At 34.3% G+C, this 15978-nt stretch overlaps 1 protein-coding gene across 5 annotated transcripts in view; it reads right to left on the bottom strand.

Annotated features, from left to right (window-relative positions):
• Positions 1-15978, bottom strand: part of LOC136806335 (uncharacterized) — a 73324-nt gene that overhangs the window by 29474 nt on the left and 27872 nt on the right. For 4 of the 5 annotated variants that reach the window (XM_067062897.1, XM_067062895.1, XM_067062896.1 and 1 more), the window contains one exon: positions 4658-4987. In XM_067062897.1, coding sequence (XP_066918998.1) covers positions 4658-4660 — 3 coding nt within the window. In that variant the 5' untranslated portion in view covers positions 4661-4987. Of the gene's footprint in view, positions 1-289; positions 372-4657; positions 4988-15978 lie in introns of those variants that run through there. The other variant, XM_067062894.1, reaches the window with a different exon arrangement.

Raw genomic sequence — 15978 nt, 5'->3', positions numbered from 1 at the left:
GTGAGGTGCTCGCTATTTAGAGATGTCACATTTGATAAATCATCTATTCAGTGGGGAATGTAAATTCACAGCAATACTACTTACATATCGGGTATAACACCAAAGGAGTATAACAGTATTACTGTTATTCCGGAATCTATTTTAATGAAAAATCCTCTACACTAAACGGAATTTTTGCCGATTTTTCCAGCAGAACTGCGACGCCAGTGTGTCTTTTAGGACGTGTATACCGGATACAAGGATGAAATATAGATGAAAATAATTGTGTAATAAATAAATATAACATTACCAATAACATTCTTCTCCGTAAATCTTCATCAAAATTGCTCAGCAGCATACACATTTTTCTTCTCAAAGTAAATTTTTCTCTCCTGAAATTCACTAAGGTATAAATTTTGAAATCGACGAAGAAGAATGAAGATTTGATATAATAGTTTCTTTTTACCTACATATTTTTCATATTAAACCACCTTGCAAAGGAAAACACAGGGACTCGTTAGTCAAAATCAATCCTTATGGTACTGTATATTACTAATGAATCCCTATTTCTTCCTGGGTGTCATGTTATCCAAAAAAAATCCAAAAAAACAACAACAACTAGTAGGATGAAAATATGTATGAAACAAAATGTCTAAACAACTTCTCAAATGACATGTGATATAACCTTATACTATAAAATGCGGAATTAAAAACAAAACAACCCCTTCTCTATCGTGAACGTAGTAACAAAAAGTGAGAAAAAGGCTTAAGGTCAATCAAATATACAACATATCAAAATCAATAAAACTGTCATTGAACACGGGCTAAAAAAAATTACGAGTCGCGATAGGATCATGTGATAAAATATAAAAAATAACATTTTTTTGTCAATAACAAAAAAGATTTTTATTTGACTGATACGAACCTATAATGACGTCACTTTAATAACATTATTAAAAAGACGGACCAGTTTTGAGGTTAGAATTGAAACTGACGTGACATTCCAAGAATTCAATATGTTTTAGTCTATCTGTAGGCACCAATCCTATGATATCTGCGAAAATGTTGAAATTCTTCAAAACAAAGTGGCCGCTGCCATTCTGTCTGAGAATTTTACTAGGAAAGAGGGGCACTTGATTTAAAAATGACCGTATGGGCGGACAAAAATTAGAATTAAAAAAATTGACCCTTATTATATGCTTATATGTAGTGTAGCGAAATTCGGAAAAATTTTAGTAAATTTGGCTAAAAGAATTTACCTTACGGTGTGTTTTTTAAAACAATCTTTAGTCTTTCTAACCCTATGCTGTCTCATACATAATCTCTAGACCTATAAGATATTTAAGGTCTTTTCTAAGCTGTTTGACCTTGCTCAAATTTTCAGATTTTTAACAAAACTTTCTATTTTTAATAGCCTCCTCGAACCACCTGCAAAAACGTTTACAGTGAAAATGAGCATTCTCAATACAGAGAGAATTTTCCACAAAAGAAAGGTCAATTCTTTTCTTGACTCGCTGCCTCTTCAAAATCCGTGGTATTCATTCGTGGTAACTTTTCACTACAGGGATTTTTGACGGGGATTTTTCTTTTGACAAAAAATAAAATTAGGGTTCACGCGAAACGGGGGTAAAGCTATTGGAAAAGTAGAAAAATTCGATTTGACTGTTGGGGCTGTAACAGTCTGGAAATTGCGGCTTGTGCGCCGGATATCTCCGGCGTAGATTTGCGGTTTGAGATCTGCTACCTTCAACTTTTCCCAGTTAAGTTGGCGCAGCTCTGGTGTAACATTTCCCTTTTTTCCAGACTGGCGCCCGGCTGTTGAAGTGAAAAATTGACTTGGGATGGGTTTGTTAAGGATATATTTTGTGTTTTAGGTTTAAATTTGAGAAAGTGACAGCTATTTTCCTAAAAACCTAATTGGGTTTATATGCAAGGGCGAATGGGCACTTAAGCACTTCTTCATAACCATATATCAATGATTAATGTGATCGATGACAGGGGTGAAAAGAGTGTAGCACCGTAGCACAAAGTTTGAATTTATTGACCAAAATTGACCAAAATTGAAAAGTTTTCCATAAAGAAAGTTTTTTTACCCAAATTACATAAGATTACAGACGATATTTGATGGCTTTTTTGCAAGACAAGAACTTTAATCAGAATTTCTTGAATTTAAATCTTTTTTCATAATTCGTCCTATGGAGAACCTCTATATTCATGTGTTAAATTAATTTTCATGAGCTCATTTGGATTAAAAGTTATCATTCATTTGGAGAAACTTTGGTCCAAAAGACACACACGCTCATGAAAATTATAATTATATGTTTCTTTCAATTCTTATCATGTGATGTTATACTAACCACACGCATATTTTGATCAAAATCTTTACTAATATTGAGTCCTGACAAAGATTAATATGAGGGGAATTCAATACGGACAAAACAAAACATGTGTCAGCACGTGTGTCAGCAAAAAAAGGACAATAGCCAACCAGCAAGCAAATTTCGAAAATATTCCAAAATTATGTGCGTTTGACAGAGTAAGTGAAAACCCTCACTCTTTTATTCATATTCCAGTTTTAGGCCATATATGATGTTATCGCCAGTTACAGTGATAATAAATGCGGGAAAATGTAAACTTTTTTCGGCAAAAAAACCGACTTCGACTTCGGGCTTATTTCTTAGATAGTGATTTTTTTTAGACCATCTAGTATGTCTAGTTTTAAGCTATTGGCTTTACTACTTATTCTATTTTTTCTGTGTTTACAGGTAAAGGCACCTGAGCTTCACACAGATTGGGTTGTTGAGCTTTAGCGTTTTAGCGGCAGCTACTTCACTAATGCCCACTTGCCAAACTGGGAAATTGACTTTGATTTCATTCCCATTCGAAATTCAATGGGACAATTTCACTCTAAAACCATCGCGTGGGTGCAACAAGACTTTTTGAGATACACGTTTTTTTTTTATTAGAACCTAGTTTATAAGAACATATAGGCTGAAATTCGTCGAAAAAATAAGAACATCTTAAGAACATGCCCAGCCTCAGTTTGGAAAAAAATGAAAGAAACTACAATTTTTTCCTCTTTTTAAGCAGTTTTAACCGAATTTAGGGGTGGATCTTCAAAAGTCGAGAGTCAAATATTGTCCAAATTTTGCCAAATTTAAGTGCTCTTTATTTTGTATCATATTGTCGATTTAGAGTAGTCTGAAAAATTAAGAACGCATTTAAGAACATTTTAGGCTGAAAATTGCTAAAAAAAATAAGCACATCCAGGCTCAGTCAAATTTTAGGTGTTCTAATAAAAAAAAAACGTGTATTGCTATTTGTAAGATATCAGATTTTAATAAGATTTTAAAAAACATTACAATAACAAAAGGGACTAGATCAAGGATCATAGAGGGGCACCAGTAGAGCATGGAGAGCCAGAGAGTTGGAAAAAAAATTATCCAAAAAGTATAACACCTACAGCTGGCAACAGTCCACGGGTTCGATTAATTTTTATCCGGTGCAAAAGTTGATTTTATCCAGGGGAGTAAAAATCAAAGTATCAGAAGTTATTCATCGACGAAAAATTTCCTCAACCCGGACTTTAAAATTATTGTTCCTTGAAGGAAAATCTTGTTGTACAAGCACAAAGATAAAAAATATCGTCATTAATTTGAGATTCATTAATAAAGAGGCTTAAAATACCATTAAAAAGAAGAGCGGCACTTGACTTGAGTCGCCTCAAAATCAATAAAGGCCGGTCTCCAAAATGAGCAAAAACTTTTCAACGTTTTAGTAAGGTCATTGGTCGGTTGAAAAATGAAGCAATTCCATTGGTCAAAATTGACGTAACGGTTGAAAAAAATCGAACGTCCTTCAACTTTTTTTTTGTTCGCGCGAAACTCTTTTATGACGTAATCTTTTCTTTAGGCAAAAAAAGTCGAGAAAAAAAACTGTCGCCCAGTGGATACCGGCCTTAAAATTGAGAATTTTTTAACTTCATTGTCTCATAAATGTGAAAAGAACAAAATGACATAGAGACAAAGCTTACGATATACTCGAAAGAGTCACATACCTAATACTCCAAGACCGCAAAAAAGGAATACTTAAGGGACTTAGATCGAGTACTTGTCACAAGAAAAACAGAACAAAAACCACACGATTGACCTAAATACAGACAAATCCTCAAGAGCACAAGAGAGGGGTTCTCTCTCACTTTAAAACCATTTCGCAATGCCTCTTAAAGATTTCGCAATACCAGTTATCTTAACCCCACTTATGACATAAACCGTTTATCAAAACAAATAAAAGCGAGTTTTTTTTATTTGTAAGAATCAAACATAAATGGATCAAAATGTTGAGAAGAAACCAAAGCCCTACAGTACAAAATTGATACCATAAGAACCGGACAAATTTTGGCTCAGCTTTGATTTCCATGATCTTACAATATTAATATGCTCATGTTCTTCATCTCAGGGCTTAGAAAAGGGTTCAAATTTTGAATTCTGAGACTCAATTAGCACATAGCTTGCCCTTGGGGCTCTCTTGGGTCTGAACTAAAACTTCAAAGAAAGAGCTTCAAAAATCCAACACACGAAATAAATAATGAATTTGATTTCGAGAAAACGTGAACGTGTGTATGTATATTCGTTCAATTGAGAAGACAAAAGAAAAGAAAAGGAATTACAATACTTACCATCTATTTGAGATCGTTCGCCAAATATTCAAGGACCTTTCGTCGGGTGTATTGCCACAACACACACTGATAGTTTCTTTCTTTTTATTTTAAATTCTTCAACTTCTCTGATTGTAAAAATCTTCTTTTCCCCACTCCTGAAGACGTATTCAAACAAGGTTGATGTTGACTCCTATATGGTCTACTTTATATAGAAGACTTGCACCTTTATCCTCGATCCGTCCCCCATAAAACAATACACCAAACAGACCATCAAACAATACCATTCTTAATTAATCACATCCCTTGTCAATGATTGGTCAATTCGTTAACAATAGGTTGTTGTGCCCCCTTAAAAAGAAAAAAAAGAAGAACATTTGATCAATCGTTTTTTTTTTCACACTAGACAATAAGGAAACCCTAAAAATGACTTATTGAAAACCCCCTGAAATGATAACAATAGGCCATCTCCCCTTTTAACAGTACCAGGGCTATTAAGGAGCATCTTATGTTACCATTGGAAAACAAGTTTTACAGCAAGTTTGGGGACTAATCCCCCCTGTTGCTTAATAACAGCAATAAAAGAAGAGGTCCACTTTGCAAAATGGGCTGAGAACAGCTGGGTATATTTACAGTTTTAAGTATCACAATATCTGGAAGAAGTTTTTTGAATAATTAGCCTTTCAGTCCACCTCCCTATTAAAGCGACATAAACAACTTTATAACACTTGGCTAATGGGCGGGAAATTAGAGTGGCGGACTGAAACTTATTAACTTCGGTTTTTTTCGCGATGGTGGAATTGAGTTATAACAACCAAATTCGGGCAGTGGGCGTAGGGCGTTGGGCGTGGAGATACAAGTACTTAGCTGTGAGAATCCTTTATACATAAATCGTAAAATTAAAAAAAAAGAGTAAAAATATTGCTGCCAGTTTTTTTTTATTAAACTTTTGGTATTGTAAAAAGGATATCATTTCAGATCATTTAGGTTTTATCATAATGGCCCCCAGTGGTGGGCTTTTTCACTTGCATTAATGCATGAATTGGAAAACTTTTTGTGAACAAAAATTGCGTGAATTGCTAAAAACATTGCGTGAATGCGTGAATGCGTGAATTTGGGAAAAAAAGGTTGAAGGTCCGCTGGGGGGCTCCATAATTGTATCTGCTAGGTACCCATAACATTTGCTTTTTTAAAACTGTATTTTTAAAGAAAAGAAAAAAAACATTTTCACCCCTCTCGCGACGTGTGGGCACAGGCTAAAATTTTTTTGCTTCGTCAGCATAAGAGACACGCCTCCTTTCTATATCATAAAAAACAATATCTAAAATTTTTAGATTTCACAAATTTTGCTGAGACCAATCAGCCAATCAAATTCAAGTGTTTAGGCCAACAGTTCGATTGCTATTTAATTATTACCGAGTTTATGTATCGGAGGATATCGAGGGTGACGGTAAGTGAAGTCAACGCAACAGAGTGGATAAATGATGTACGGCTCTATATCGCCTTTCCTCAAATAAAGAGACGACGGTTTTTTGGTGTTTTTTTACCCTCTCCTTCGATTTATCTCGAATACATAAACTCGCTATTTTAGAGGATGTTGGCCCGGAAAAAAAACAACTTATTTTTAGCCCCACCTAGTTTAAACCCAAAACTTTTTCCCTTCTATTCGCAACAATAGGCTTTTTTTCTGACTCTAAGTTCCAAACTGCTTATTCCCACGGTGATTTTCGTATGTTCCAGGAAACAGAATCGATTTTGCAAGAGGAAATTTCATAGAAGACAAAAACTTACGGAGTAGGCGGTTTTAAATATAAAATTTGGGAATAAGTGAACTAACCTTGAAAAAACATTTGACACAATATCTATGTTTCAAACTCAGAGTTTCATGGTGCTCAGGCACCAATCATCAGTGAAATCAATTTTAGATAAATCAATTTTAGTTTAGGTGCATTTAATCAGCACTACTGTGAATTCATAATAACGAGTTTGAATACCGGTAGATATTTCACAACCATGAACGTGTTTCTTGTAGCCTTTTTCTTGCTTCATACTTAGACATTGTAGAGAAACGTGCCGTGATGTAAACAAAGTCAACAGAAAACCCTTTAATTGTCATGAAATATCTTAGCTTCAATAATGAATTCTATCCGTTGTCCAAAAACAGCCGTGTGGCTTAGCGTCAGTACAGCTGGCTGGTTGAGCAAGCTAAAGAGTTGAGCAGACTCCAAAACCGAGGTTTATAACCTGTAAGAGACTTTATCTTATTGACACCGTAAATTACAGATAATATAGTCCTCAATCTATTTCTAGTACCGTTGACACATATTTTAAGAAAGATTTTTCGAAGCTTTATCGTTAGGCCCGGACCTAAGAGCGTCACCACTGACGCCTTCCTAATTTTGAGACCGCCCAATAATATTCTTGTGGTTATGAACAACTTTGATGTCATGGCATTATCCTGGAGAAGAGGCTAAAAGGGTATGTGCAAGCTGTAAAGGTATCTTTTTCATTCCTTAAAAATATTTCTGACATTTACAAAACCCAACCAATTCTCTGAAAATTGCCCAAATTTTACGAAAATTAAAAAAGATTCTCTCAAGATTTTAGAAAATTTGGAACAAAATTTTGCTTCTTTAAAAGTAAATTTTCAACGTTCGGCTCGAATATACACGTGACCTCTCAAACCCAGTAAACCCCGGAAGAGTGATGGTTGATGTTGACTGATATAGAAAGATGACATAATGTTTGTGGGTGAATGCCAATTTGGAGAGTATCAGAAAGTAAACAACTATTCGTCAAAGATTAGTCTAATCTAAATAAAGTTACTTTGCAATACAGTTTACCAATATCAAGCAATTTACTGAAACGTTTTTTTTATAAGAAGAACAAGGAATATCGATTCTTCAGACTAGATGAATTTGGAAAACCAAAGCAAAGATTGAAATTCGCATTTTTATCTCAGCAAAAATGTCTTGTGAATTAATTGAATTGAATTCTGAGCGTTGAACATTACTTCAAAGATGATGTTCTGGAAAAGGCGTGGTTCCACTTAGAGAGAGAATCCTATAGTAATTATTATAAAGCCTTGTTCTTATAGAAAACATCTAGAGATAATTTCTATGTACAATGTGCGGTCAGAGTTTGACAAGTTGAAGCACTGCTTTTGTAAACGTATTCTTGATAGCGGTTTTACAAGTGTATTAGAGTGTAAACAATATAGTTGATTAGTATTAGTATCCACCTGTTCTAAAAATAAACATACCTCTCTCTCTCTCTGTACATGTTTTCTCTTTTATAAGCATAACGTTTATAAGCATATACAGGCTCAGTTTTTGGTTACCTAAACAATGGCTCTATTGTTTGAGAACAATAGAATGCTAAGCATAATACGAGCCTGATAAAAAGGGGTAGACACTTACTTATAAAAAAACATATATCTTGATTCTCTATAATTCGATTTTCTCATTACATTATTTTAAAATACAACAACAGTAAATTGTTGTTGAGGCTCAGTTGTTCTACATATTCTTTTTCAGCGCACTGAGTCTTAAATTGTCCAAATCCTCTCCCTAAGTTTAAAGCGAAATTTGAGTGGTATTTTAAAGATCCATGCCCTGATTTAGCAATTTAGCTACTTTGACCCTTAATTCTCTCTTAATTTCTAGCAACTCTAGGAGGAGTTTCTTAAATTATCGTCACATTATACTGCCAATCTTATCCAAAGTTTGTACGAAATAATACTCTAGTCTTTGGGAAGTATTCGAAAGAAGACATTGCCTGAAATGTCACTAATGCAGATACCGTTCCGTTTAATATGATTATTAATAACAGAGTACTATACATTTTGATGAATATCACAAGTAAGCACAAGCAAGAAATTTGATATACCCCTGCTGACTTGCAACCATTTATTTCAAAGCCCTGAAGGGGCTAAAACCAAAACTCCTGAATGGGAAACGGAGCCACTTATTTTCCATCCAGAACACGTGACCCGTGTGTTTTACAAACAAAATTCTTAAATGCGGGGCAAACTTGAGGCTTCACTTTTTCTTTCTTGAAAACTGTTGAAGATTCCTCTCCGAGCTCCTTCGGGGCTTGAAATTCAATGCTCGAAACTCATTACATATCTTTAAGTAAACGTATTTACATTTCTCCTCGTGTACCTTGACTAGGTCAGTCTCAGACAACCAACGAACTTATGACAACTAATAATGTAGCATATCATTTTTTTTAATTTGTAATAATTTCACCGAACGTTATAATTAATGACTTTATGAACGTTATATGGACGCTAGTTTGGCGTAATATACCAACTCGGTGAATATTCAATATAATGTACAATTTTCCCATAGTTCAAAACAACCTTTTCATATTGTCATTTCCTTGTCGAAAAGACAGAAGGAAGTACCAGGTTTTTGATCCAGCAGGAAATCCCAAACATCAAAAACTTCGAATATCAACATCAAAGCACAAAGATATAAAACCTTTCATAAGAGGGAGAGATAGGCAACTTCCTTTTTTTCGTTTTTCAGAGAAACAACCCCAATAGCCATATTAGGGTGTACGCTATGAATTTCAGGAAGAAAATATATTTCAGTCTTTTTAACATAAAAGAATTGGTTGAATCCTGAAAAAAAGAGATGGTATAAAATTGCAAGGAAAAGGCACAAAAAAGTATCAGAATTTTTTTAAGCCAAAAAGGAATTGGCACAACATAATGATGAGACAACAATTATGCCTTAGAATAAATGAATACATTTGTTTTTTTATAAGTATAACACCTATAAGCAACATAAGGCTCAATTTTGAGTCTAAAACTATTGAAGTTAGGGAAAATTTTAACCAAGGGACTAATACTTAAGCTTAAAAAAGAAAAGTAGAAAAGCCGAAAGACAATAAACAAACTCAATTCCATCAATATCCTTACTTCCCTGTCACAAAAGTTCACATAAAAATTTGACTTCACAAAATCTGTTTGATAAAGCGAGTTAATAGAGCAATGCCTCGATAATTCAGATAGCAAATCTAATTGATCCAACTAAAACTAGTAGTCGATCAAACCTAACTAAAAAATCCAAGGCCCGAAATACATCCGTGCTTACTGCAGTAAGATTCCAATACAATAGCTAATGAGCTGATGGACAGATTGATGCAAGATAAATAAAAGTTGTAAGCTCTTGAAAAAAAACCTTATTAATTGAATATCACATTTTAGTAATACCACCCCCTGAACATCTCTCTATTTCTATAAGATTTGATAAATTAAAAGGGCACATACCATAATTAAAGTATAATTAATGTCTATTATGATCTTTTTTTCGAAAGCCATTATCAACCAGAGGTCATTTATATGCGAATCTTGTTATTATAAGAAAAAAAATGTCAGAAAAACTTTATAAGGATTTTAAATTTTAAATAAAGTCTTCTTCATTTTGAGTCAAGGAGATGCAAAAGTTATCATTTTAGCCATTTTGAAAAAATCTTATGTTATTTTAGACCATGTAAAATTACTCTTAACTATTTTGAGCGCAAAGCGTTATGTTCTTATATAGATCTTTTTCCTATTGTCCGTGGTCTAAAATCTTTTATCTATTTAATAAAAGAGAGCCTCGATCGAATTAACGTAAAAATTCTAAGACGATAAGAAATGTACGGGGAAATGTTTCAAAGTCTGTTCCAAAAAAATTGTCAGTCGGTTAAAAATGGCAAAAAATGGGCAAAATGGACCCACTTTGGAGGGCTGTAACTTTCGATCCAAGTAAGATATGAAAAATCTGAAAACATTATTTGATGAGCCAATCCCGAGAAAGGCTGGTAACGAACGAACGGGTGAACATCGGTTAATTTAAAGTACCTCCGAGGTTCCAAAAATTAAGAACAGTCAGGCCAAAACTTTCGTAATTAATCATTTAAACCACAGATCTTGGCCTAATAAACTATATTTTCCCCCAGCTATTTCAAAGCCAATTGGCTTTTCAAGTTGGGTAGATTAAATTAAAACAATGTAAAGGATAAATAATTTTAATTTTTGTCAATAGTTGAAGGGTGCTTTGGGAATGAAATATTAAGACCAAGGAAATCTCTATCGAAAAGCCATTTCGTTTTTTAACCATTAGAAATTACATGTTACAAAGACACATGTAAAAAATACACGAGGATAAAGGTAAAAGGAAAAGCAAAAGCTTTCAAAAACAACGACTCATGTTAAAGTGGTTGAGGATGAAAGCTAATACATTTAAATTTCGGTACGAAAATGAAAAAAAAAAATTCAAGGAGAAAAGGGAGGAGGTAGGCTAACCATACCCTAGGATCCAAGCCATTGAGTTTAAAGCCCAAAGGGCTAGAGTAGAATCTCTAACCTTTCCCGGGCAAGAAAAATTGAATCCACTTATCTCCCATCCAGAACGCGCCGCAATCATGACGACGGATTGCTTCTAGCGGTTCCTTTGTTTTTAAGGAGTGCATTCTTTTTAAATCTAGCGATAGATTCTCCTTTCAATCCGGCATTTGTGTAAAAACCACGCGCAGGCGTTCTGGATGGGAAATAAGTCGCTTCATTTCCCATCCAGGAGTCTCGAGTCTAGCCCTTTCGGGCTTGGAAGTCAATGATCCCAGCCCCCGACGGGCAGACATTCCCTTTAAAATGAATCATAGTAAATTCTTGTCCTAGTTTCCGCATCCCTAAGCAAATAAAGTAATTTTTAAAAGTAAGGTAAAACAAGGAGCTTCCCTTCCTACGAAGGGAGGAGAGTTTTCCATTATAGTGGGCGAGGCACAACAATGAGTCAGTTGATCCGCAGTCAAATAAGGGAAAAGTATTTCGATCACGATATTATAAAGGTTCAAAGAATCAAACGTACAGTTGAGTCTCTCTAATTCGAACCTCTATGACTCGAATGTCTCCTTAACTCGAACAAGGTTTCTCGCTCCTTCAGTTAACAATGCCTTACTCCACACTTCCTTAACTCGAACAAATTTGCGTTCCCCGTGCATGTTCAAGTTATGGAGATTCCACGGTATAATGTCTGTTATCTTGAACAACATATTTCATGCTACTCTAGATATATTCAGGGTATAGAAAATCTGAATTGGTTTGGAAATACTTCTCTATGCAGAATCTCTGACTTTTGGAAAGTAAGGGCATTATTATTTTAGAATGAGAAAAATTCCTTTTAACTTTAACCATGGTAAAAATGCCATTTGGCTGGTGATTCATGGAGTCTATCGTAAAACATACTAATGACAAAAAAATAGGCAATTTTTTAAAGTGAAAACTATCAACAAGAGAACCATTAAACAAAAAGGAAACAAGCTAGATGCTGATTGGACCTACCTGATGATGAAAGTTAGATAGCAATGCGAAAAGAAAAATGAAAAAAATCAGTCAGAAAATATAGCGTTTAGCGAAAATACACAACGCAATAAATTCATCATTGATTGTTGATGGGGGGAGAGGGAAGGGTTGTAGGGAAAAAATAAATAGGAAGCTCTGGTTGCAAAAATCAGTATTATTGACAATTGAATCATGCTTGATGGTGAGCATTGTTATCAATAATGTTTTTGTGTGAAAAACATAGAAATATAAGGAAAAAATCCAATGAAAATCTGCAAAAACGGCGATTTCCGGCATTTTCAACCGGAAAAAATTTTTTCTCAAAAATCGAACTCGGCCATGTTTTGAGCATTGAGAATACGCATCTTTCTGCAAAAAATCAGAAAAAACTAAAAATGAAAATTCGAGAAAATGTCAAAAAACCCATTTTTCCGACATATTTCCGGCATTTTCGGCCGGAAAAAATGTTTTTCGAAAATCGGGCTCCGTCACATTTTAGGTATTGTCATATTGCATCAGTGTGCAAAATTTCATAAAAAAATATAAAGTACAGCTCGAGAAATTCAAGAAATACTGTCTTTCAGGCGAAAATAGGTTGTTCCGGCGATTTTTAAAATAGTTCCGGCTTCAAAATTCAATTTTATTGAAAATTGAAACATGCTGGATGGTGGACATTGCTATTAATAATGTTTTTGAATGAAAAAACAACCAATTATAAGGAAAAAGTCCAATGAAAATCTAGAAAAACGGCGATTTCCGACATATTTCAGGCATTTTCCGCCGAAAAAATTTTTTTCTCAAAAATCGGACTCGGCCATGTTTTGGGCATTGTTAATACGCATCTTTGAGCAAAAAATCAGAAAAAACTTATGATAAAATCTCGAAAAAATGCCAAAAAAACAGTTTTTCCGGCATATTTCCGGCATTTTCAGCCGGAATTGAATTTTTTTTGAAAATCAGGCTCCGTCACAATTTAGGTATTGACATTTTGCATCAGTGTGCAAAATTTCATGAAAAAATATAAAGTACAGCTCAAGAAATTCAAGAAATACCGTTTTTTTTTCCGGCGAAAATCGGCTGTTCCGTCCGCCGTTTCCGTCCGCCGCCCGCCGCCGCGGCGATTTTTAGAAAGTTCCGGCTTCAAAAGTCAATTTTATTGAAAATTGAAACATGCTTGATGGTGGGCATTGCTATTAATAATGTTTTTGAATGAAAAAACAACCAATTATATGGAAAAAGTCCAATGAAAATCTGCAAAAACGGCGATTTCCGGCATATTTCCCGCATTTTCGACCGGAAAAGATTTTTTCTCAAAAATCGGACTCGGCCAAGTTTTGGGCATTGCTAATACGCATCTTTGTGCAAAAAATCAGAAAAAACTAATGATGAAATCTTGAGAAAATGCCAAAAAACCGGTTTTTCCGGCATATTTCCGGCATTTTCGGCCGAAAATGAATTTTTTTCGAAAATCGGGCTCCGTCACATTTTGGGCATTACCATTTTGCATCATTGTGCCAAAAATCAGAAAAAACTAATGAGCCAATCTCGAGAAAAGCTGGTAACAGACGGACGGACGAACGAACGGACGGACGGACGGACAAAGGTTAATTTATAGGACCTCCAGGTAGGTCCAAAAAATTATTAGATTGTCTATGGTCTATGTGTGAAAAGGCACATGTTAGGAAAATTAAAATGGTTAAATTCAAGGAATTATTGCAAAATTGCCCAAAAGACAACAAAAAAAGGCATTAGCTATAAATTTTCGAATGTAATTAAATTCAAATATCAAACAGAACTTTTAATAAACAATAAATATGGTTGAAGAAAACATATGTTCAATTACCACACTAACCGTAATTTCGTAATTTCGCTAAACGTTAAAAAAACTAAATCCAGGGTCACAAATCACGAGAGTTTAACACTTTTCCTCTAGAGTGAAAATTTTTGAGAATTTCCGCTAAAAAGTACAAAAGCCAAAAAGTCAGAAATCCAGGGTGGTCAAAAAACGAGAAAAAATCCAGGGTGGCCAAAAAATTAGAAAAAAAATTCAAGGGGGTCGGTCACTTTTTCCAAAAAAGATCTCTTCATCAATTTTTTTTTCTGGAATATCCCATTTTTGTAAGATCTCTTCCACCCACCCCCTCGCAATGTGTTAAAATGATGCAAATAAATGAAAAAATTAATTTGGTAAACATTATAAAAATAAAACGAACTAGCCTAGAATACCTTCCGGGTTCCAACACTAAGGAGTCAAGGTCAAGTCATTGAGTTTAAAAACCGATGGGCTAGAGTAGAATCTCTAACCTTTCCCAGGCAAGAAAAAGTGAAGCCACTTATTTCCCATTCAAAACGCGCCTAGAACGCGCAGTAATCATGACGACGGATTGTATCTAGCAGTTCCTTTGTTTTTGAGGAGTTCACTTTCAATCCAGCGTTTGTGTCAAAACAACGCGCGAGCGTTCTGGATGGGAAACAAGCGGTTTCATTTCCCATCCAGGAGTCTCGAGTCTAGCTCTTCGGGCTTTGGAAGTCAATAGGTCAAGTGGTCCAAATCATAAATTAGATTACTATCCACTTAAAGTATCGTATCTATCTATCTAAAATAGACTTAAATAAACAGTCTAGATTAATAAGAGTGATAATTAAAATATTAAAAACAAAAGGAATGAAAACAAATCAACCACCCACTTTCAAAAGAGAATCGCATTAAAATAACAGACAAAACTTAGCATTCAAATTCAAGTTAAGCCTCATTTCAAAATGTTAAGTACCCCTCTTTTTAAAAAACTACGCACAATAGGAGAAAGTAACTAACTGAGTAGAGCTAAAATACAATTTTGGGATTGTTTAATCTCATGCAGCTATTTAATTGATTAATTGATATAATTCTCAGCTAGCCTTGATCTTATTTTAATTAGACTGGTGGTGCAGAAAACAGTTCAAACTATGATTCTTTGTTTAGTTTACTTTATAGGCACATAGCTTATTAGTTGATTAAATCTAACGAAAGGGTTAACAAACTTACGAGGAAAGGAAAATTGCAAATTGTTGTAAAAGAATGATACACGTTTTTTTAAAAGAACAAATTATATAACAACATAATGCTTCGATGGCCAAAATATTAAGAACAAGTTAATAACATTTTAAGGCTATGTGGACTCTAAAACACAAGATTTCTTAGAAAAATTGAACAAAAATACTCACATTAAGGTGAAAATGTTAAGAACATTTTAAGGCTTAAAACTCAAAAAGTTAAGAACATCCGAATGCTTCCAAAATTTTGGATGTTCTTATAAAAAAATGTTTCTTGATGATGATTTTCGTTATAGGTTGGAGTAGATACGTATAAAAAAAGATTCCTGTAATAAAACCTTATGGCGTAATTTTCACGCATCAAAAATCTTTTAACGCTATGTTAATGGATTCTTTGCACAATTGATCAAGCAGTGTGTCAGTGTCACTATAACTCAGCAAGAAATAAAAGCCAGTACGTACCAGACCAAAAAGTAATTGTTTTCTCAACGATGTCGGGGCTGCAAAATCACAATTCCAAAAATCACTCACTTTTTTGTAAGAACAATCATAAATAAAAAAAAATTTTCGAAAACAAAACCCAGCCTAGCATGGCAAATTGCGGGTCAAAATAAAAAAGGGGCATAAAGACAAACAATTCGAGGTTCCAGGTGCAAAAAAAGCAAACAAACGAGCTTTAACAAAAATCGGTCCTTATAAAAGGATTATAAGAAAACCCAGACGCATTATGTCAGAGATCCTGTCAGGGTACCAGGGGAATTTATTCAGTCAATACAACTTCAAAGCCAAGTTGGTAATTGTTGATGAACCATGACACCCTATATTCTTTGCGTCACTTTTGAAAAAAATTCATGATTTCAGAAAAAGCTTTAGGGTGAGAATCTTAGACACCAAAATATTCAAAATTTTTATCATCGTAAAAAAAGCTTGGCTTCTAGATTTCTTTTGTATTCTTTTACTTTCGCTACATTTGATT

This window comes from Clytia hemisphaerica, unplaced genomic scaffold (genome assembly GCF_902728285.1).
Source record: "Clytia hemisphaerica strain Z4C2 unplaced genomic scaffold, Clytia hemisphaerica genome assembly, whole genome shotgun sequence".
In the NCBI taxonomy this organism is placed as follows: domain Eukaryota; kingdom Metazoa; phylum Cnidaria; class Hydrozoa; order Leptothecata; family Clytiidae; genus Clytia; species Clytia hemisphaerica.
Note: the sequence above shows the minus strand (reverse complement) of the source record. Positions and strands in the feature narration are given on the sequence as shown.